This window comes from Rhinatrema bivittatum, chromosome 15 (genome assembly GCF_901001135.1).
Source record: "Rhinatrema bivittatum chromosome 15, aRhiBiv1.1, whole genome shotgun sequence".
NCBI lineage: Eukaryota > Metazoa > Chordata > Amphibia > Gymnophiona > Rhinatrematidae > Rhinatrema > Rhinatrema bivittatum.
Genome location: NC_042629.1, coordinates 65,668,344 through 65,691,135, shown reverse-complemented (window position 1 = coordinate 65,691,135; position 22,792 = coordinate 65,668,344). Strand labels below are relative to the sequence as shown.

The 22,792-nt window shown below is 43.4% G+C and overlaps 1 protein-coding gene across 3 annotated transcripts in view; it reads left to right on the top strand.

Moving 5' to 3' along the window:
* Positions 1-287: 287 nt before the first annotated feature.
* SLC45A1 (solute carrier family 45 member 1) overlaps positions 288-22,792 on the top strand; it is a 38,161-nt gene continuing 15,656 nt past the window's right edge. Inside the window, exons 1-4 of one of the 3 annotated variants that reach the window (XM_029578734.1) lie at positions 288-416; positions 9,420-9,843; positions 14,590-14,682; positions 20,684-20,908. In XM_029578734.1, coding sequence (XP_029434594.1) covers positions 9,444-9,843; positions 14,590-14,682; positions 20,684-20,908 — 718 coding nt within the window. In that variant the 5' untranslated portion in view covers positions 288-416; positions 9,420-9,443. Of the gene's footprint in view, positions 417-565; positions 698-7,071; positions 7,172-9,419; positions 9,844-14,589; positions 14,683-20,683; positions 20,909-22,792 lie in introns of those variants that run through there. The other 2 variants (XM_029578736.1, XM_029578737.1) reach the window with 2 other exon arrangements.

The following is a 22,792-nucleotide window of genomic DNA, read 5'->3' as shown; positions in this document are numbered from 1 at the left end:
ATCTGGGTTGTTGATTTTTTTTTTAAATATATTTTGAAGTTCGTTAGTGAGAGTCATTTTAAGATGTGTATGCATGTATTTATTTTATTTAAAAAGATCCCATTCGTGTATCTCAAGCCCATGTAAGGTTTGCTGAAAAGTTAAAACTCGGCTTTGCCCTCCGGTGCCATTTACCTGCCCCTTTTTTTCGTGGCCGGCGGGGGCCACCTTAAAATGAATGGAGGTGGGGGCGTGGCCGATGGCCGGAGGGCCCGCCCCTTTAAGGAGCTGGGGCCCTGAGAGTGGCTGATGCTTTCTGCAGCCAGGCGGCCTGATGTCATTGCCACCCTCCTTAGTCAGCAGGAAGGAGCCTTGAGCCAAGGGGGGGTGTGAGGGTCCCCTGCCTCAGGATGCGCTTCCGTCTCTCATCAGGGCAGGTAATGGCAGGGATTCCTGGGCGGGGGGGGGGCTGGGTGACCTCCAGAGGCGCTTGCAAGGGAGAGGAAGCCTCCCCTGGGTGCCTGAGCAGCCCCCTTCGTTCGCCTGGGTCGGCTCCTGCTTTGCAGGCTCGGGGTGGGTGGGGGGAGGGGTGCAGGGCTGGCACCGGCAGGGCCCCGTTAGCTTCCTGCCTGCGGAGAATTCCGGTCCGAGGCTTTGTTCCTTCCCTCCTCGTGCACAGAGAGCGGATTTCTGCCTCCCGGAGGAGAAGATGCCAGAGGTGACTGCCTGCTGCCTTAAATGCTTCTTGTGATCTTCCTTGCCTGAATATTTGTACTTTCCTGTAATTTCAGCAGTGGTTGGGCAGGCTGGCAACTTGATATACCTTCATTAGAGCGCTGGCTAAACCACTATATAGGGGGTTCCCCCCCCCCCCCCTCTGTTTTCTTGTTTGAAAAACTGCAAATTGCAATCAGCATTTCGGGTGAGGAATGACTGCAGATAGATTGCATGGGCCTGCATTGTCAAAAGGTTGGGGTTTTGATTTTTTTTTTCCCTTAAGCTGGAAACGGGAGAAATAAATCTGTCGATTACTAATTCCCCTTGGTTCCTAAGATTGCCACCAGTATCATTGCACTATTGGGGAAAGGGCTTGCATCCTGTGAAGAATCGGGGGATTTCTCTCCCTCTCTCTTATTTACCGGTTAAATTCCATGATGGGCGCAGCACATGGTGCAAATGATGGCGAGCTGTCAGGCTTTAATTCCCCTGAATGACAGCTCATCCTCTAGCCCTGGCTGCAAAATCTTGATTATGAAGGCAATTAATCCAGCTCTAATGTGAAAAAAAGAGAGAGAGATCAGGGAGAAGGCTTGAGAGGATTTTGGTTTCTCCCTGTTGAAGTGAGCACCAGTGCCAGCCCTGTTGCTACCACCACCGGCACCTTCTCCGGTCTGGGGAGGAGTCAGTTTAAACGTTGCTATGGCAAAAAGCAGTAACAGAGTTTAAGAAAGCCTGGGATGAGCACTGAAGAGCCTTAGTCTCTATGAGGAAAGGCTGACGAGGTTAGGGCTGTTCAGCTTGGAGAAGAGACGGCTGAGGGGGGATATGATAGAGGTGTTTAAGATCATGAGAGGTCTTGAACGAGGAGATGTGACTCGGTTATTTACACTTTCGAATAATAGAAGGACTAGGGGGCATTCCATGAAGTTAGCAAGTAGCACATTTAAGACTAATCAGAGAAAATTCTTTTTCACTCAATGCATAATAAAGCTCTGGAATTTGTTGCCAGAGGATGTGGTTAGTGCAGTTAGTGTAGCTGGGTTCAAAAAAGGTATGGATAAGTTCTTGGATGAGAAGTCCATTAACGGCTATTAATCAAGTTTACTTAGGGAATAGCCACTGCTATTAATTGCATCAGTAGCATGGGATCTTCTTAGTGTTTGGGTACTTGCCAGGTTCTTGTGGCCTGGTTTGGCCTCTGTTGGAAACAGGATGCTGGGCTTGATGGCAATTTCTTATGTTCTTAAAGGAAGAAAAGCCAGAAATCGATTTACAGGTCTATGGCTCTGAAATGGGAAATATTCTGGGACAGACTGGATGGGCCTTACGTCCCTTAGCTGTCATAGTCTGCGTCTCTAATCTAATCCAGAAGAGCACTTGTTCTGGCTTTTTGCAGCTCTATAAAACCTTTTTTTTTTTTTTTTTTTTTTTTAAACCTAGTTTAATATTCCTTTTTTAGTTGGGGACATTCTAATGTAAAAATACTGTGCATGTTCACAGGAGATCGGTCTAAAGTGTTTTCAGTTGTAATTTTGTTTAAAAAAAAAAAAAAAGGTACCAGATCGGGACCAGGTTTGATATGTGCGGCCATGGCGGCAGATTGAGAGAGAGTGCCGCAGTTCAAAAAGGGTGCAGGGAGGCAACCTTGCAAAAAAAAAAAAAAAATCAGTGCATCTCTTTCAATGCATTTTTCTATTTTCTTTTTCTGTGTGGCCTAATTGAACTGCAGATCAGGAGATCCCCCTCCCTCGCAAAAACCCAGAGGAGTCTCACCTACCCACTGACTCTGCATGGCTGTCAACAAATTGATCTTGAGTAATCAACCAATAAAACATGTTTTCTTCCCTTTTTTTTGCTTTGGAAGCTGCAGCTGTGCATTCCAGGCCGCGCATTAATAAGCGACTGCATGCATGTTTCTAAAGTATTTAAATTCCAAAGCTCATTAGTATCTTGTCTGCAAGAAAAGATATATTTTTTTTCTTTCTCTCTCTGCACACATTATAATTTATGTTCTGATAACAAAAGAAAACAGCCTGTCCCCCTCTTCTTGGAAATTCGAAGGCATGAGAAAAATGATGCCCTGGAGTAAATCTGTGCACGACAGAAACAAATAACTCAAGGTGGCTCAGAATTCTTTACGCAACCTGCTCTAATGCAAAGAATGCCACTAGCCAGATATCTCTAAAGTCAAAAACTCATCCTTCTGACTGTAACATTCACCTTCCGCCAGTCCTGCATCACACTCTGGGTCCAAATGATCTTGGGTGACAAAATTTCTCAAGAAATCAAAGGCCCAAAATTGGAAGGTGACTGTTTAAGTAACTTAGGCCTGAATTTATCAAAATGCACTAAATATCGCATGCGATAGGAAAAGGGGTGTGTTTTTTATGGTAATAGGCAGTGCTCCTGGAGAGCCAGAATGCACCGTAAAGCAGATTATAATTTAAATATCATAAACATAAGAAAAACCAATAAATATTATAAGCATAATACACACACACAAGTAAATCCACCCACACTCCCCCCTCAAAGCAGGTCCTCTTACCGCATCTCTATTAACATCTATAAATATTCTTATACATCCAGGTCTTTACCAATTTCTGGATAAGCCCGTATTATTTGTACAGTGAGATAACCTGAAGAAGTAAATTCAGAGGATAATCTAGCGTAAAGATCTAGGGATGAAATGTAATGTATAGGTTACCTTACAAGATACCCAGTGATAAGTCCTGAGCAGTAAATCCAAAGATAATTTCCTCTTTATTAATTCATGTTCACGTAGTCGGTTAGCTTGAAAGAAGACCCAAGGCCGAGTCCAACCTACTTCTGGTTGGACAATCTTCAGCATAGTTATCACAGTCAAAAAATTTTTTGTATATCAGTTGCTTAAAAACATCTTTTATAAAATGATTACTTATTCAGAATTTAACAATTTACAGTCAAGAATCCTGAAAGAAAATACTATGATCAAAATAATTATAAAAAAAACCAAAACAAGAATAAAGCATAATATATTTACATGTTAATGATCACTGAGAACTGGACCACTTATAAGAAGGAACATTAATTGAGGAAACAGAAACTAAAACAAAGTATTCAACCTAAATCTATGTAATAGCCAGTCTCTTCTGAAGAAGTGTATCCCGCTGGTATGGCTCATAGAAAACGAATTTTAATGCTGCTTAAAAATATTCAGCAGAACCAAAATATCTTACACAATTCAGGGGCCTGTGCACTGAAGTTTAATAATGCTATGCATTAAGGCCCTGGCAGAAATTAACATGCACATGCTAAAATGACTTCTTACAGCGTGTACTTCCAGGAACGTCGCGTGCACGGTGGGTTTAAGTGGGCACATGTGAAACACCATGGTAAGCTCTCCTTCGTAGGCCATGGGGTGTGTGTGGGCTCGCTAAGGCCTACAGTCTAACAGCTGCTTGGGCCAAATGTGAAATGTTGTGGCAATACCAACATTTTAACTTTGGGTGGAGCCCCTTTCCTCCCGACCTTGACACAAGTACAAAAGGCCTCTGGTGCCCCAAACTTCCGATACCAAGGCTCATAGAGGGCCTTCGGTTCAGAGGTTTCCCAAAACCGAGGAAAACGCACATCAGAATTTGGATGAATTCTGCTGAACTAGAGGTCATCTATGGAGTGTTTGTAGAAGCCCTACCTATTAGGCAGTCCAAATATGGGCAACAAATATCTTGTGTTTTCTTTTGGGGGGAGGGGATGATAAATTTTTCTGACAATAGATTTCATGCTGTCTACCCTATTAAAAGCCAAAAAAAAATTATTTGGATGTTACGTTACCCTGGATATTCAGCGGGATAATTAGAAGGTCCCCAAATAAAGTTATCCGGCTAAATGTCTTTGAATATTGGCCTCTCCGTGCTCACAGAGATCCTTTTATCAATGACCTGAAATAGCGAAAGCCTCATTGACAGACTGTTTTACTAAAACACTTGTGGACAGATGCAGTGGGCAGTTTTCCCAGCAGGAAATTTTGCATTTATTTGCATGTAAAGGAAGTAGAAATAATTTGGCATCAAATTTGAGTGTATGTGGCTGTTTATATTTGCATAGGCAATCAGGGGTTTGGGAAAGTGTTTTATATGATAAAAGACTATTCTCATAGTCACGTTTTATAAAGATGATTGGCTAATTCAAATGGCCCTGGTTTATACAGAACAAGATCTAGTTGTTAACTTTCTAATGGCGTTATAACTTTATTTTCTCTTAATTCATCTGAAGAAGTGATCTATTTGATCTTTCAAGCTCATGTGCCCCCCGCCTCTAAATTATTACTGTTATGTTGGTCCAATAATATTCTCATAACTCGATGAAATTTCAGATTTTCTCCCGGACCAATATGGCCGCTAGATCTCGCCATGGCAGGTGAAAGTTGTCCAAATGTCTTAAGGATGCAGAAGAAGGGAGTTACTGAACAGCCAGGATGGGAGAGAAGAAGGGAACATGGTCTGGCATGGAAAGGGGATGGTTTTCTAATTTATTTATTTATTTTTATTTCTGGCTCAGGTGTGGAACAGTCTCTTACGGGAAGCGGTGCCATTTTAGAAAATAAACATTAGTTGGTTGTGTTCTTGGGAAACGTTTTTTGCACCAGATGCTCTGCTTCTTAATGTAGAATTGTTATTGCTTAGAGGAAGTAATTTCCCCTCTAGACTTCCATAGCCCAGAGGGAAGCCTAGATACCTGGCGTTGTTGGAAATCTGTAAAGGGGAAGGATTTTGTTTGGGGGTTTTTTTTTTCACCCACAAGTTAGATCCTGAAATTACTATGGGCCTAATAACAGCTGCTTGGCAGAGTTATTACCCAGTTTAGGTGTTTGACAAATGATATGTCTTCCTTGCCTCATACAGTACTTCTGTGACCTGCAAAACTCGTCATTATTAAAGCTAAAAACATTTCAGGGATCCCCTGTAAACCGTATATCGCTAGCTCGTTAAGATGATTTTCTTGCTTTTGGCGGCCTTGCCTGGGATTCTGTACAGAATTTACAAGTAACCGTAGGCTGTGGTACATAACATATATGCCAGAAGGGGGATTGAACACAAGAAAAATGGGTTATAAGTTTTTTTTAGTTTTGAACAGGCAAATCTGGGCCAGAGCTAGGAAGCAGCACCACCAATATTTAGGTGCCAGAATGGATAACTACTGTTCACCCCTGGATTATTTTTCCTCTTTCCTAAGGAGGAGTCGGGGAACAGCATTCCTGGCAGTTGGGTTTCCAGGGTGCTGCTGCTCAAAGCATCATGGGTTGAGCCATGCATAACCTTGTTCTGCACAATACGCCATGCACTGTGCAAACTGCAAACCGCACCTGTGCATTGGCTGGCTGCGGATGTTAGTTAGTCTTCTAGTTGAAATACCTAATAGATTACACCAGGGCTCAACAGCTCTGGCCTGGACCTCATGCAGACGCTCTTTTCTCTCCATCCCATCGACTGCACAACCATGGTTTAGCGCCGCGAGCATGTTCAAAGCCGATGGGATGGACCATGCCAGCGTCACAAGTGCACGAGCTCGGCACGGCCAGCCTGGGAATTCTGAAAAATGATCATTTGGGGGGAGGGCTTGCATCTGGATTGGGGGGGTCTCGCCCCCTTCCCAAAGCAAGTGGTGCCAAGATTTTATCGCTCAGCCCAAAGTGAGAATAAAAAATATTGGCAGGAACTTGGCACATGAGGACAGAGAAGTAGATCCCTGGCACGGGAGAGAATACTGGAAAATGATGATAATTGTACTTCGCTTTATTTTACTGTGTGTGTGTGTGTGTGTGTGTGTGTGTGTCTTTCATTGTTCATTCTGGCAGCTGCTTCTTGGATTTTTTTTTTTTTTTTGGGCGGGAGGAAGGTGCGTATTTCCCAGCAGATCACAAGGACTGATGTCCTCCCCCCCCTCCTGTACTGCTGGTGCTAGGCATTGAGCTTCCATTGACCTCCGCCTTGCCCAGGGAAAACATGAACGCAGCAGCCCTGCAAGACTGGATGACTCAACACTGCAGATTTAATCCAGGCCTATGATCTATTTTTTTTTTTTTTTTTTTAAAGCGCAAAATCCTGTCGAGAGCGTTTCGGTATCGAGTGCAGCAGCACATCGCGGCATAGCAGACAGCTGGAGATTTACTCACTGCTCTTAATGCAAAGGGAAAACAGATGACTTACACAAGCTTAGAGGGAGGCTGGTTTCTGCTAACCTGACATCACTATTGGGCAATCTGCCACTTGCAAACCATAACATTATTTTACAAGCATGAGTAGATTGGGTTTTTTTTTTCTTTTTCTTTAATTAGTCTCTCCATTAGTATTTTAGAGCAGACGCTGGGGTGAGATTAAATGCAAGGAATGGTGCAAGCGTAAATGGAATTTACTACGATGAAAGTCACTTGAGAAATGTACATCATGCATGTATTGGAAATGTGCGTAAACATTTGTCCGAAAAGCAAAAGGTATGAAAAATGGAGTAAGTGCTGCTTAGAGATGTTTGGAGACGTATATGCCCTCCCCCCCCCCCCCCCCCCCAGCAGGATAACAGAAGGTGATATTGCCTCTGTATAAGTCTCCGGCGAGAGCTCATTAGGAGTGCTGTCTACAGTTCTGGAGACTGCACCTTCAAAAGGATATAAACGCTATTAAAATGGCCAGGGTCTCCCGCATAAGGCATATGGGGACAGATTTAAAGATCTAAACCTATGCCCCCATAATACATAAGGCCTGCCTCCCCCAAAAAAACAAAATGGAAAAATACCCAATAGGATTTTAACCTGATTGCGGGTGAGGTTTCCAGCTAAGATCCAAGATTGTGATGTTTTAATCTATTTCTGTCACAAAATATAGTGTGTACCCGAGGTAAGCAACATTTCTGTGGTCAACTAGGAGTTCATTGATTTTAGGTTTCCCTTTTAATTGGAGTCAAGATCTGGACTAGATATCTAACAAGAAACACCTCGAAATATTCCTTATGTAAAAACCCTAGTGGAGGCAGATAAAATTATTATTATTTTTTTTTATAGGAACAATATACTGATAACAGGGATTATATCTAATGCAGATGGTCCTAGTAGGGATTTGCATGGGAAAATCTTTTGTGTGGTCTGCTATTTTATTTTTTTTGTTTTGCTTTGTTTCTCTGTTTTGGCATGCAGTAAATTGCTGTAGCAAGAACTAAAGCTATTTAGCAAACTGTAAAACACCAAAACAAAACACAGTTGTCTTGCTTTTTATATTGTTGGGGGGGTGAGAGAATGACGCAAAACAAAATAGCGTGTTGCTATGATTTCCTGGCCATTAAAAATGCCAGCAAACCCCCTACCATTAAGGGACCCGCACTGAAAGTGCTCTGCTATTAACTGCTGAGTTGCTGTACCCCAACGAGCTGATGTAACGTGCTGAGGCCCCAGGGTGTAGGTGCAACAGACTGTCTCATGGATAAAGCATTTCCATTGGGGTGGAGGGGAGGACTTGGTATTTTGCTCACCAGAAAAACCTAGGGGACAATTTTTCAAAGAGTTTTGGCTCCTAAATTGGATCTTTTGAGTATTTACTAGGACTGAGGGCCTAAATGTGAGGCTCCTAGTTTCATTAGAAGCCTAAAAAGTGGATAGCCATGAGGGCAGAGGTAGGGAGGGAAAACAAAGTTAGGAGCTGAGCACTGATTTTTCAGAACTAGGAGCCTAATTTAGAGGCCTAAATCTAGACAAATAAATAGTAGGCCTGCATTTAGGATCCTAACATTTTGGGTAAATTTATATGACTTTTCAGCTGAAAACTTTATCTAATGTAGGGAAATGCATTTAAGAGCTCAGCTTTTTTGAATAACGGCCCCTAAGATCCTACTTAGGTACAGCCTGGCTCATATTGCAGTGCAATTCATCTGTTCATCCCGGCGCACCTGCATTAGCTTAGAGGAGTGCAGTGGGTGCACGGGACCTGTGTCACTAGAGGAACATTATTGGTCTACCTTGCCACTGGTGCGGGTAACGCTGTAGTTGGGATGTGCATGGAAATAGAACTCGTTTTGTTGCTTGTTCCGTTTCCGTCATTTTAGGTTGCGCTAAAATCAATTAGCGCACTTTTTGATGCAATAGAAACAAAGCAAAACGACCTTTTGTCGGCATTTGTGTCATTTCACGTGGGAGATGATGCAAACTGGAAAAAAAAATGCCGTCCTTACCCAATCGTTTTGAAAGGACAGCAACATCCCTGCGCTGCAGCAGAACCTTCCTGTTTATTGTACCCTCTGAAACCTGCTCTTACGGTCTCGTATATCAATGGTGCACACCCGGAGCTGCCCCATTCTGCTTACCAGGGTGGTGTTCACTAACTCCTATTAGTGGGGAAAAACCACAGAGCCTCACTTAGCAGTGCTCTTTCCAAAATATGCATAGACTGTTTCAGTTGGCATCATTTTATATTTAATTGATTGTAAGATATCACAAAATAAATAAGGGAAAACTATTGAAACCCATGGCGAAAGCCCTTTTACCGCCTCCCTGCCCCCCAGCTGGTGCTGCATGCTTGGGTGCAAGATATTCTTACAGAAATAAGGTGGTTGCCACCATGTGGTAAGAAGACAACAGGTTCGGGCATTCATCATATTTTGGGATATATTAGATCCACTCCATTATTTAGAAGGACGCTGTCCCAATGAACCCATGTGATGAATCAGAATTCTTTCTTTCTCTGTCTCTCTCACAGGAATAAACACACCTGGGCTCGTTCATGATGATCCCTTCAGCCTCAGCCGCCCCACCTACAGATGCTGCCTTTCCCAGTCTGGCTGGTCAGGAGTTCTGGAGGCTACAGAGCTGTGGCTACTCTGCTGCTGTCACCGGCCACATCAGCCACCGGGCAAACAACTTTAAGAGACACCCAAAGAGGAGAAAACTCATTCGGCCTTCTCCTCCCCCTCCCCCCAACACCCCTTGCCCCATTGAGTTGATCGATTTTGGGGACCTCCACCCTAGGAGATCGTTCTTGGAGCTGCTGTTCAACGGGTGCATTCTGTTTGGAATTGAGTTCAGCTACGCCATGGAGACCGCCTACGTCACGCCAGTCCTCCTACAAATGGGGCTGCCCGATGAGCTGTACAGCATGGTGTGGTTCATCAGTCCGATATTAGGTAATTCATTTTATCATCCTGCCACCTAATCTCTAACTGAATTATTTTATTTTTAGCCAAAAGCTTTCTACTTTCTTGACAGTGCTACAAGCGGAAGCTGACCTTGTACCCATCTAGAGGAGTATACCGTGGACAGCAGGAAGTCAAGGTTCCCCAAATGTTTCCAAACATTGTTCCAAAGACCTACTTCTGGGGGGGGGGGGGGGGGGGGTCCACTGCTGGGGACAGAAAGCAGTTCAGTTTGTGTACCGATACCTCCTTGACCTCTCTGCTGCACAACTATAGGGTGTGAACCGTAGAGGTGGTTTCAGTGACGCTGACCTCTTTCTCCTGCTTTGGACTGGGTCTACAGTGGTTCATTTCCCAAAGGCCAAAGAATGATTTTCAGATAGGGTTTTGTTTTGTTAGCAGGAAATGTAGTCCTCCTCCTTCTTTGGCAATGGCCGTTAGTCCCCCGGTGAGGTTGGCTGGTTGGACGTTAACCCCTGCCTCTCATTCAATCTCAGCCAAAAGGCCGAGAAGGAACCATCCCCACCTCAGAGCTCCCGTATTTGACGCCGCACTTGACCTTAGCCCCAACACGGAGAAGCAGCTTTCAGATGTTGCTAACTTTTTGCTTACTAGCAACTTGGGATGGATTTCTTCTGATGTTTATACGGGTAACCGTTCTGCATGACACCTGGATGAGTTGGGTTGCTCTTCAGATTTTTATTTTTTTTTTTCCAATTGACCACAGAGAAAATACTTGGGAGTTCTGCAGCCAGATTATAGCTAGTATAAAACGTCAATATTATGAGTGAGGTATTTATTTTAAAAGAAGATCAAACTGAATATCTTTCGACTACAGAATGGGTAATCTGAATTGTTTAAAACTGCTGCCACCTGATTGGAACATCTAACAAGATTTGTCGGAAGCCATGTAGATCAAGATGTTGGTGGTTTATTTAGGCTTGCCAGCTGGTTTGGTCTGTCTAGGGTGATGCATTTCTGGTTTTTACACCATTGTTTTCTAAAACTGACAGACTAAATAAAAGCAGGACTGTAACCCCATTGATGCTGTGGGCTACGAGCAGGGCCGGCTCAGCGGAATCCGTTAGCATGCTAACGAAATGGTTCTCAACCTTCGTCCTCGCGAAACCCCCTCACTTCCCTAAACAGATCTGGTTTTCAGATTATCTACAATACAATGAGCGCCTTCTAAGAGAAGTTTGCATGCACAGTACGTAGCAGTGGGCAGAAAAAGACTAACTGGCTTATTCCGTCTGCCCTTGTGAGCCCGTGGAAGCAGCCCACGGCTTGGGGAATGTGCTGGAGGACACACTAGCCTGGACGCAGGCCATTTCTTCTCAAAAAAACTTTTTATTACTTACACAAAAGAAGCAGAAAAGGGCCTGCTTACCTAAGCAGTCTTGCAAATAAGCTGCAGCAATTAAACATAAGCAGTTTTGGTGTATGCTCTGCTTCCTTCCCCCTCCCAGGGGCCTCTGTTACCTTCTGGGCCTGCCTTCTTAGCTCCCCTGTTTAGAGAAAAGCCTTCGGACTAAGACTCCTTTCTGGAGAGTGCATTAAGGAGGATCAGTCCAGATACCTGGAGCCAGTGCCTTAAGGTGTTATGGGACTCACTCCTTCACAACCCTCTTATTCCTAGGTCTTTGCTATGATCACCAGATTAATTTGCATATTTTTGGTTAACCTAAAGCCCACAGAGCTTTGGGGATGGGGGAGGGGCCATGATGTTACCTTCCTTTCCCATTACTAAACCCACCCCTGTCAGTAGCTTTCCTGGTAACACCCGTTACTGTAATGGAGGAGAGCAGGAATGAGTGGGTAGAGGGGGGTAAGGGGTTGTCTCGCCTTCTGCTGTTAGCAGTGTATCTGCATTAAAGCCACGGAAAAAATTTCTGAAAAGCTGGGAGCATGGTTGTAGTTGAGTGAAGTGATTTGACATACGGCGAGCACAAGCAACTTTGACAGCAGTCTGAGCACGTAGGATAGTGCTGCCGCACTCCAATACGTTGGGGGCACGTGGCAGACTTTTTTTTATGTTGATTGAAGAAACAGAGTTCCACCACCTTGCAGAATAACGCTGCTACAACTGCAGCCAGGATTGATAGCTCCTGCAGTTAGAGGTGGGATCTCGACATGAATTTGTTCACCTAGAGATTGATATCTACTCTACCTTCAAAATGAAGGTTAAACATCCCCTCTCATCCCCTCCTCATCCCCTCATCCCCACCTACCCTCCTCATCCTCTCATCCCCTCTCATCCCCACCTACCCTCCTCCCCTGTCTTCTCCCCCACCTTTAGGTACTTCCTCGCCCCTTTTCTGCTCAGCCGTCCTACATGCCCCTTATCTCTTAGCTCGCTTACTCCTTTAACCCCCCCTCCACCCCTCCCTCCCTCTTATCCGCTTCCACCCCCTCCCCATCCCCTCCCCTCCCTCTTCCAACTCTACACAATTGTCCTTTTAGGACATTGCTATTTTTATGAATACATTGTATATATTGATACTCTATATATATTTGTAAATTTTTGTAAATTTTGCTCATAATGTTTTGTTTGATTATCTCCCGCCCTTATCTCCCCCCCTCATTTGTTCTTATGTTAACTCGTTATATCTGTTTGATGTAAATCGCATCCTCATTTATTTATATGTTACTTCGTTATATCTGTTCGATGTAAAACGCCCTCCCAGGCGCCAATTTCAGTTACACTGTAAACCGATGTGATATCCCTGATGAACGTCGGTATATAAAAATTTTAAATAAATAAATAAATAAATAAATAAACATAGAAATGACAGCAGGAAAGGACCAAACGGCCCATCCAGTCTGCCCAGCAAACCTATGGTAGCATCTGCTGTGCCATACGAGTCCCCTCTATAATTATCAGTTTCCCAGACTGTCAAAGTCAGGGGCCCTTGGTGATTGCTGTTGAGTCCAATTCCCTGTTACTACTTGCCATTGGAGCAGAGAGCAATGTTGCAGTTGCATCAAAAGTATCTTATTGCTTAAGGGTAGTAACAGCCACTTCAGCAAGTTACCCTCATGCACTCTTTTCTTCATTTCCATTCTCTACCCTTCAGGGATCCACAGTGTTTATCCCATGCCCCTTTTAAATCTTTTACTGTTTTGGTCTTCACCACCTCCTCCGGAAGGGCATTCCAGGCATCCACCACCCTCTCCATGAAGAAATATTTCCTGACATTAGTTCTGAGTCATCCCCCCTAGAGTTTCATTCTGTGACCCCTAGTTCTACTGATTTCTTTCCAACAGAAAAGGTTTGTTGATTGTGCATCATTAAAACCTTTCAGGTATCTGAAGGTCTGTATCATATCTACCCTGCACCTCCTCTCCTCCAGGTATACATATTTAGGTCCCTCAGCCTCTACTCATAAGTCATTTGATGTAGACCACCCACCATTTTGGTCGCCCTTCCCTGGACCACCTCATCCTGTCTCTTCTGAGATATAAACTGAACCTATTCCATTATTAAAAACTGAACCTATTCCATTATTAAATAGTCGCTCAGACTTTGCCTTAATCATGGTAATTAACATCCCTACCTCATAAGGGCAATTCATTAATGCTTCAAGCACATTGTCTGACATTATATACTCTCTCTATTTAATCCCCTGCTTCTTTTTCTATGCTCCAAGTTGTATTACTCCCTTGTTTTATTGTAACTGCATTCCTTAGCCTTTCTCTTGTTTAATGTGTTAATGTTTTATCATTACTGTTATCATTATTTATTACTATTATTAGGATCAATGTTATTTTTTACCTTTTTGTTCCCTATCCACTTGTTAAATGTAAACCGGCATGATGCGATATTTATCACGAATGCCGGTATAGAAAAACTTTAAATAAATAAATAAATAAATAAATATATGGACTCCAGAACTGAACTCACTATTCCAGATGAGGCCTCACCAAGGACCTGTACAAGGGGATTATAACCTCCTTTTTCTTACTGGTTATTCCTCTTTCTATGCAGCCCAGCGTTCTTCTGCTTTAGCTATCACCTTGTCACATTGCTTCACCGTCTTCAGATTGCTAGACACCATCACCCTAAGGTCCCTCTCTTGCTCTCTGCACAACAGCCATTCACCCCCCATCACAGACAGCTCCTTAGCATTGAATCCCAGCTGCCATCTCTTTGACCACTGTTCAAGCTTCCTTAAATCACGTCTGGTACAAGGCAGCTTGCTGAAGGTCACATTCCAGCTCTCCTGTCCAGAGGCTGAGCATCTCCATCCCATACTTCTGGAAGCAAGCAATACGGAAATGACTTTCCCCACTGGATCTTCCAGGTACTTCCAAGTGACCTGGACTGACTACTGTTGAGGACAAGATGCTGGGCTCGATGGACCCCTGGTGCAGCCCAGCATGGCAAGTCTTACGTTCTTATGCAAGGTTGACTGTAGCTACGTCAGCTGTCATTAAAATATTTCCTCGTTTTGCGTTAGCTCATGAGCTGTTGGTGCTGTATTCATACATCACGTGTATCGGCGTGATGCCTGGATTGGGTTAGGATGAAGGTCAGCACAGCAGCACCAGACACACACACACACACACACACACACACTCCTTTAGATTCATAATAGTGGAAGCAGTTAAGGAGAAGTTGCTTTCTGAAAACCCCTGCTTTGATAGTCTTATGTGAGAGTATTTTTTTTTTCTAGCGTCTGTAGCAAAAAGAAATGACAAAATGATTGGTACTGATGGGATTCATTCTTGTTTTAGGATTTATGTTCCAGCCTTTGCTGGGAGCTTGGAGTGACAGATGCACTTCGGGATATGGGAGGAGAAGACCGTTCATTCTGGTCCTGGCAATAGGTAGGTCTTACAAACGCAAGCTGACCCTGAGCCCATGGATCCGACAAAAGCGTATTCGTGCTGCTGTGTGGGACCCTACTATTTATGTAACCCCCATCAGCACTGTACGAGAGAGCTCTCCATGTCACTGCCCCAGGGAGCTTGCAGTCTTAAGGCTGAGGTCCCCAGGCTCGGGCCTAAGGTTCTGCAATCCAGTTGGGTTTTCGGGATTTCCACAATGAATACGCATGAGATATAGGTGCATGCACTGCCTTCGTTGTATGCAAAGAAATCTCATGCATCCTGTTGTTGTGGCCCTTGTGGATTGTGTTTGGAGAGCCCTGGTCTAAGGGGTTGATATTTGAATTTGAATTTATTAAAACTTATTGACTGCTTTATTACAAAAGAGTTTAAAGCAGATTACAAAGAGATAAACAATATTTAAAAAAAAGAACAGCGACCAGACAGTGGAAACACCTGGGAGCAGGACTAGAATTCTGATATTCAAAAGAATTATTCAGATAAAATTTGGCTTTTAACCATATAAATCTAGCTGGTTAAATATCTCTCTGCCCGGCTGAATTCTGTACCCACAGATTTAGTGAGAGAAAAGAAGGTCGGGGTTGGAGCATGCCCGGGGAGAGGGGACTTCAAATTTAGCCGGTTAGTGCAATATTCAGCACCAACCGGCTACATCTGACCAAACAATTGATGGCATTAAATCTTAACTCCAAAGGTGGTGCCTTAGACCCAGCAGAGACTGCTTCTGAGTGAGCTAAAAGTCCAAAGCAGCAGGAGGAAACCACTGGATGAAAGAGAAAAGAGTATTACACGCGTCACCACCTTAGAATTGTAAGCCCTGTTAATGAATTGGCCAGCAACACTTCATTCCAAATCAGATGAGTTTTTGTCGGTCGGTCGGTAGCTTTCACATTAAATCCATGGTGTCATGAAGGCACCCCGCCCCCCAATCAGGGCTTGAGAAACGGAGGCTGCATCAAACAGGACAGACAGAAGGTTGCAGCAGGCGAAGGGGGAGGGAGTCCGGAGAGTGAGGGAGCTGAGAGGGGGAGGAGTGCCTGCGCCTAGGTGAGATGGGAAGAGGGCGACGGTGGTAGGGGGGGGGGGGGGATATGGTAAATGCTGTGTTTTCCCTTGAGTAAGTCCTGGAGGAATTTTTTCAGTCTCTGCTAATGGATATCTTGGATGACAGTATCTGTTTCCTATTTATTATTTATAACCCTAACATAAATTACTGAAACCCACCCTTCCGATATTAAGAATTGGATGCGCTTTGCTCGAGTATGATTCCTGATATACGGAAGGGATGGCACTCTTACCTTATGCAAACTGGCGGCAGATACCACATGGTGAAGACGACTGGGATTTTTTTTTTTTTTAACTTTTCAAAATATGCATGTGTACCTTTTTTTTTTTTTTTAATTAAATTAAATGTGTACAAGTTAAGAATACTCTTCTCAGACCATGAAGTAATATAACTGATAAATTGTATATAAAATCATAAAAGATCAAAAAAGAAAAACAAATAATGTGAATAATTTCTTCAGTTTTCGGTGCAAATCCATGATTGGAGGGAAGAGACAAAGATTAAAAAGAACACTGAAAAGGAGGAGCTGGCTTTTGATTCCTGGCTCAGATCCTCCCCTCTCCGGGAAGGTCGCCATAGTCCTCATGCAACGGTGACACTTAGTGGCTGAATTAAGAAGTCCATGGTGGCAGGACTGCAGCAGGTTGGGTGGCGCTTAAGGCGCCAGATCCCAGCCCCTGGTTCCAGCGGAGCTGGAAGCCCAAATTTAGCAGGAGGAAACTGCTGGTCCCAAAAGAAGGCCATTGAAAAGAAACTTGAGAGACTAGCCACTTAAAAAACTAAGAGGCCCATATTCAAAAGGTTAGACTAGGGTAAGTTCTGGACTTAGCCAGACAAATGGCAGGATCTGCATTTCCCACCGTGCCGACTGCCGCTGATGCAGCCGGGTAAGTGTTTTTAGATGGATAAAACTTTCCCAGATAAAATTAGAAGCAATCCAGGGCCAGGTCTAATATTCAGCATTATCCAGGTAAGTCTGGTCGCGCCATAGAGCCATCCTAGAGAGTTATCCGGATAACTTATATTTTATCCAGTTGTATCCAGCAGAACACATAACCATTTGTGATTCGCTGAAAACCCAAGTAAAACTATCTGGGCACCTTTACCTGGATAATGTACATGCTCGCAGGCTCTCTGAATCAGCCTCTAAGTAATCAGTAAATAAGAGATCCATCTGAACTTGTTTAGATATCGGATAAAATTCTTTCCAGAACTAGTTTACACCTCAGGATTGTGGAAGAGCCCTGTGGTCTCGCGTCACAAGCTTAGTAGCAGAGAGGAGGCTGGAAACTACAGGCCGGTTAGCCTCACCTCGGTGGTGGGAAAATTAATGGAGACTCTGCTGAAGGAAAGGATAGTGAACTTTCTACACTCAGGAGGATTTCTGGACCCGAGGCAGCATGGATTTGCCAGGAGAAGGACCTGTCAGACAAATCTGATTTTTTTTTTGATTGGGTAACTAAAGATTTGGATTGAGAGAGAGCATTCAATGTGATCTACTTGGATTTCAGCAAAGCTTTCGATATGGTCCCACATAGGAAGCTTGTGAATACAAACTGGTTGACCAATAAGGAGCCAATAAAAATGATTGCCACCCCTTTTGGATATTTCTGAACAACTGTTACCTGGTGATAAGCCCAAAATCTTGTTTGGTGTATGGAGGGGGGTTTCACATGATAAATTATCTGTTGAATATCTCTGAATAAACCCTTAATACTAAAAGTACAATATTTAAGTCTACAACCATTAACTGCATATCCTGACAGCCTGAGCTGCTGTGAATGCTCTTAATCCTATTTCCTGAATTTATTGGCTTGGGAAACCAGCACTGCTGAGGCAAGCGCATTTTCTGTGCGGGACTATTAGAGTGCTTCTACAACATGCAGCAAAAAAGGTTATACAATCGATTAAACTGAAAGAAGACTAGAAATCCTTTTCGACCCTCCAATATCTCTACACAGTATCCCAAAGAAAGGTAAAAAAAAACCATTCTGCATCTGACAGACAACTTAGTAGATCATTTAGTTAACTACGGCTACGTTTGGTTAAGATTCACTTGAAATTCGTTTAATCATGGCTAATTGTTCTTAATGTCGCCGCTTAAATTTTTTTTTCATGTGTTTTGGAACAGGAGGAATTGAAAGTCTTTAAAACTAAATCATTGTAGTGTTTAATTTTGGAGAGTGCGCAGCAGCGGTCAAAAAAAGCAAACAGAATGCTAGGAATTATTCGTTAAGGAATGGAGACTAAAACGCAGAGCATCCTAATGCCTCTGTTTAGACGTGTGGCGAGACTGCACCTTGAGTATCGTATCGCGCGCAGTTCTGGTCGCCCCCCCCATCTCAGAAGGAAAGCACAGGACTAGAAAAGGTACAGAGAAGGGCAACAAAAGTGGTAAAGGGGATTGAATAGCTCCCTTTTTAAGGAAGAGAAGATTGAGACGAAATATGCTAAGAGTTTTTTTATAAAATCATCAGTGGGGTGGAACAGTTATTTCAAATAACGCTAAGACCAGGGCATACTTTTTGCTCAATGCCCAATCAAGCTATGGCATTTGTTGCTGGAGGACGTAGTCAAGCCAACTAGCAAAGCATAGGGGTTTTCACAAGTTACTGGGGGAAAAGTCCATACATAGTTACTGACCAGGTGACTCTGGGAAACCCACTAGTTATTGCTGATAGCAAGCAACAAGAAATTGGATCTACTTTTTGGGACAGACCTCTGTCTGATACAGGATGCTGGACTAGATGGACCTTTGGTCTAACTCAGCATGGCACTTCTTATGCTTTCTAAAAAATGCTCTCTCATGCCACTGCTTGACATCACAAGTTTTCTGTATGTTTTTGATAGCATATATCTGCAAACTACAATCTATTTCACTGAATCTTGGTAAAAAATCAAGATTTATGTAAAAATGCAGAAAAGGTTTTTCCATCAAAATATTTCTTTCAGGGTCCTGATATTTTGATTCTCTGTCAAGTAAGGTATCCTGCAGACACTTTGCTATCAGATCTTTCATTCAAAGTGCACATTACATCATTAATACAAAGATCCCTCTGGAAGCTATATCCATAGATTAAAACCACATTTAGATCCTCCTGATTTTCAAACAATTTACAAACATTAATAATGCCAAGTCTGGATTACTGCAATTCTTTGGGACTCCCTCAGTATAGCATAAACGTGTTGCAAATAATTCAGAATCTAGCGGCTAGAATATTGACAGGCACCTCTAAATATGGTTATATCATTCCTGTTCTCAACTTGTTACAGTGGGTAACCATTAGAACACCATATACAACACAAAGTTCTTACCATAGTTCATAATGCGCTAAGTGAAGACTCTCCCAATGATCAATATGATTAGATCCTTCAACCAATATATATTCACCCAGAGACTTGTTGGTTTCCTGGATTTTGATTTTAGCACAGCCAGAATTGGGAACCCAAAAGCACAACAATAGTGGAAGGCAAACAAGCAATTTTTTTAGGTCAACCCTTTGCAACCAGCATCAGGAGAAGTTCTTCGATTTGGCAAATTAAGTGGTCACCTAGGGTGGCAAAAATCCTGAAAGCCTCCTGGTACTGCCTAGCCACTTTTAAGGCAGAAGAGCAAAGGGAATGGATGCTAAGTAGATGCAGGAGTGGGAGCAGAGAGGAAGCTGTGGGGAGAAGGGGATTGTGGATGCTGGCCAGGTGGAGAAGGAAGATGCCGGGCAGATGAAGGTGAGATGGAGACAGAAAGAAAGCATTCTGGGCGTGTGGAGGGAGAGGATACTGGGCACCGCAAAAAGGGGGCAAGGAGTTTGGCTGAGCAGGAAGTGAAGGGGGGTGGAGATAGATGGTGGGGGGAGAAGAAGAAGAGAAGAGAGGTGCTGGATGGGGGCGAAGAGTGAGAGGGGGATGTTGTGCCAGAGCTGCCACCAGTTGACAGGGGGAGAGCCCAAGACTGGAGTTTCGGCCAGGGCACCTAATAGCCTTCCGTTGGTCCTGCCCAGCATTATTACTGAGTGGTCTTCTTTAACCTTCTCATGACACCTGAACGATCCAACTTCATGGTTCCCACAGTCCTGGGAAGACCAGCACTGTTTGTACGGGTTTTAAAACTGCCGGTTGTGAAGACTTTCCCCAGATAGCATCCTGGTTATTTAAGATAAGTACTGCCATGCTGGGTCAGACCAAGGGTCCATCTAGCCAGCCCCCCGTCTCCGACAGTGGCAAGTAGCAGAGGCATAGGGGAACTGAATCAGAAATGGAGCATGTGTAGCGTTGTCCATCCCTCTCCCGCCCTCAGGCAGCAGAGCCATCAGATTTAATTCTGCTAAGCCTCTTTTAACCATGATAATTAATTGTCCTCTAAGATGGACCTATGTGCAAACTGTGAGCCCCTGTCTAGTTTTTTAAGCCCGGTGAATGATGTCCGTTTTCCACGGGGAAAGTCATTCCATGCAGTTTTAGTGAAGGCGAACAGAGCTCCGGGAAATGATGTTCTTTGTACAATAAGAGAGATTGTGTAGCACTTCTCAAAGCCACTGTAAAGCATAACCAAGTGTGCCAAAGATTTTAAAAAGTTGTACTTTGAATGGTTGATTTTTAAATTGTTTGTTTTTTGTTTTTTTTTTTTCCATTCACTAACTAAACAGGGGAACATTTCAAGAGCTGAGCTGCAATAATACTATTGGGACAATGTTTGTATTTGTGACGTTTCTAAGAGCGTTAAGGAATGTTACCATGATCTGTGATTGTCAGATTTGTATATGAGATAAATCCTTGCTTGCCAGGTATTTTCAGCACTGAACACGGCTAATTAGGCCGTTGTATGTTGTTTCGCACAGAGTGACAAGTTAAACTGGTAACCTGAAAAGCCTTACTTACTGGTGATTTTCTCTTTGATTTGACCTCTCTTGTTTTCAGGAGCATTACTTGGGCTATCACTTTTACTCAATGGCAGGGACATTGGACTATCCCTGGCTGACACAGTGAGTAACCATAAGTGGGGGATTATTCTCACAATCTGTGGGGTTGTCCTAATGGACTTCAGTGCGGATTCAGCTGATAACCCCAGTCATGCCTACATGATGGATGTGTGTAGCCCAGAAGACCAAGACAGGGGACTTAATATCCATGCTCTGCTAGCAGGTACAGCCTCTCTTCTCTGCATTTCTACTAGGGATGTGCAGGCAAAACAACATTGTTTGGTGGGGGGGTTTTCTTGTCCTTCTTCCTTTTTCTTTTGGTTCATTCATTTTCGGCAAGAGGTGCATGCAGTTGGTTAGTTGGGTGCACACCTACCAAACTGTGCTCAACTATGAACTGTGTGCACAAATTGTCAAAAATGTTTCATTCAGTTTAGAGGTGCAGTCTATTCTGTTTGTTAGATTTGGAATGAATCAAAAATGGCCTCATTCATCATGTTTTTTGCATTTTGTTTAAAATGACTATATTTCCCTAATTTTTTTTTAGTACACAGCTGTAGGAGCCAGTGCATGCTGTATATTTTGTACAACAGCTACCATGTGATCTCATGATGGAGTCGTTCTCAACCTAGTCCCAGTCTGGCTTCCACAATGAATATGCATGAGAGAGATTTCTGTTTCCTGTCTCCACGGAGTGCACAACTTTTCATGTATATCAATTATGGATCTCCTGAAAACCCCACTGCCTGTAGGGTCTTGGAGGACAGGTTTGGGAACTGCCGGTCTTGGCCAGTTGCTTCCATGTTAGTCTTTATATGTTTTTGGTTTTGGATGTGTTCTTTCAGGAGATTTCAGCAGGGACAACTCTTTTTTAATTAAAGTGTCTGTCTTTTCATTTAGGACCGCAAGTGTAGACACTGCGTAGCAAATACTTGACAATTACGTTAAGATGCCTAAATGCTTCCAATTCATAGCCTGGGACCCTTTTAACCCAATTCTTCAGTTTTCCACTCCCATTCCAATGTATTCTGGTAGGTTTAGTCCTGATTTTCTTACTGAAATGTAGGACTATGAGTATCTGATTGCATTGAGAAGGGAGCTTAAAAATCAGAAATAAGTTAGCAAAAATTGTTCCATGTAGAACTGCTGTCAGCTATGACTGAATACAGCTGTGGGATGTAATAGGCAATAGTCAGTTATGTGTTTGTTTAATGATTTTATATAACAATTCAATATGTAGTCTTGCTAATATGGAGATGGACATTTTGTTAATTTGTGATGTCACCAATGACATGCATTGGGGCCTAACAAGTGCCGTTTCAGCCGTTATTTTATCTGCACCTACATTATTTGACTGCAGGAGCACCGAGAGTCCAATGTGGGTCCTTATGCTCCTGCATCAGAATTAGAGTCCTGTGCCCCAACGGAGCTCCCAATGAGAAGTAAAAAAATCACTGGGAGTCTTTACTAGACCCCAGTTCTACTCTGGGCCGCCTTAAAATGGCAGCCCAGCAAAATTAAAAAGTTAATAAATAGATGAAATATGCCAGGTGATGTTGCCCCCCCCCCCCCCCCCCCCCCCAGGCAACACTCTCTCCTTACTGACTCATAGCCTCCCTTTCCATGTATATAAGCCAGTAGTGGCACCCCTCATACCTACTCCCCACCCCCCAATTCTTCAAAAATAAACATTAGTGGCCCCCAAACCCTATTAACTTAAAATCTTCATTAGTGTTCAGGATTATGGCCTGGAGCACCCTCAAGCCTTGGGCCCGGTCAGCACCATTTTCCAAAATGGCACCGACCAGGCCTCACCCCTACGACTTGACTTGGATCCACAGCAATATATTCTGTTCTATAATTCATCATGAGCAATAACCTACTACATATTCAGGAAGTTCTCCTCTTTTTTTTTATGCTATAGGGAAGTTTTTCCTTCTTAAATTGTCTATCACTGAGAAGCTCCTAGCTGTAATGGTATCTTAAACACTGCCGTACAGATTCAAGCAGAATTGAACCTTTTTAATATTCTGAAGAGGTTGTACATGCTGATTGTGCTGTTTCCTATAGGAATGTGCCAGAGATGGGCAGGGTTTATGGATTTATC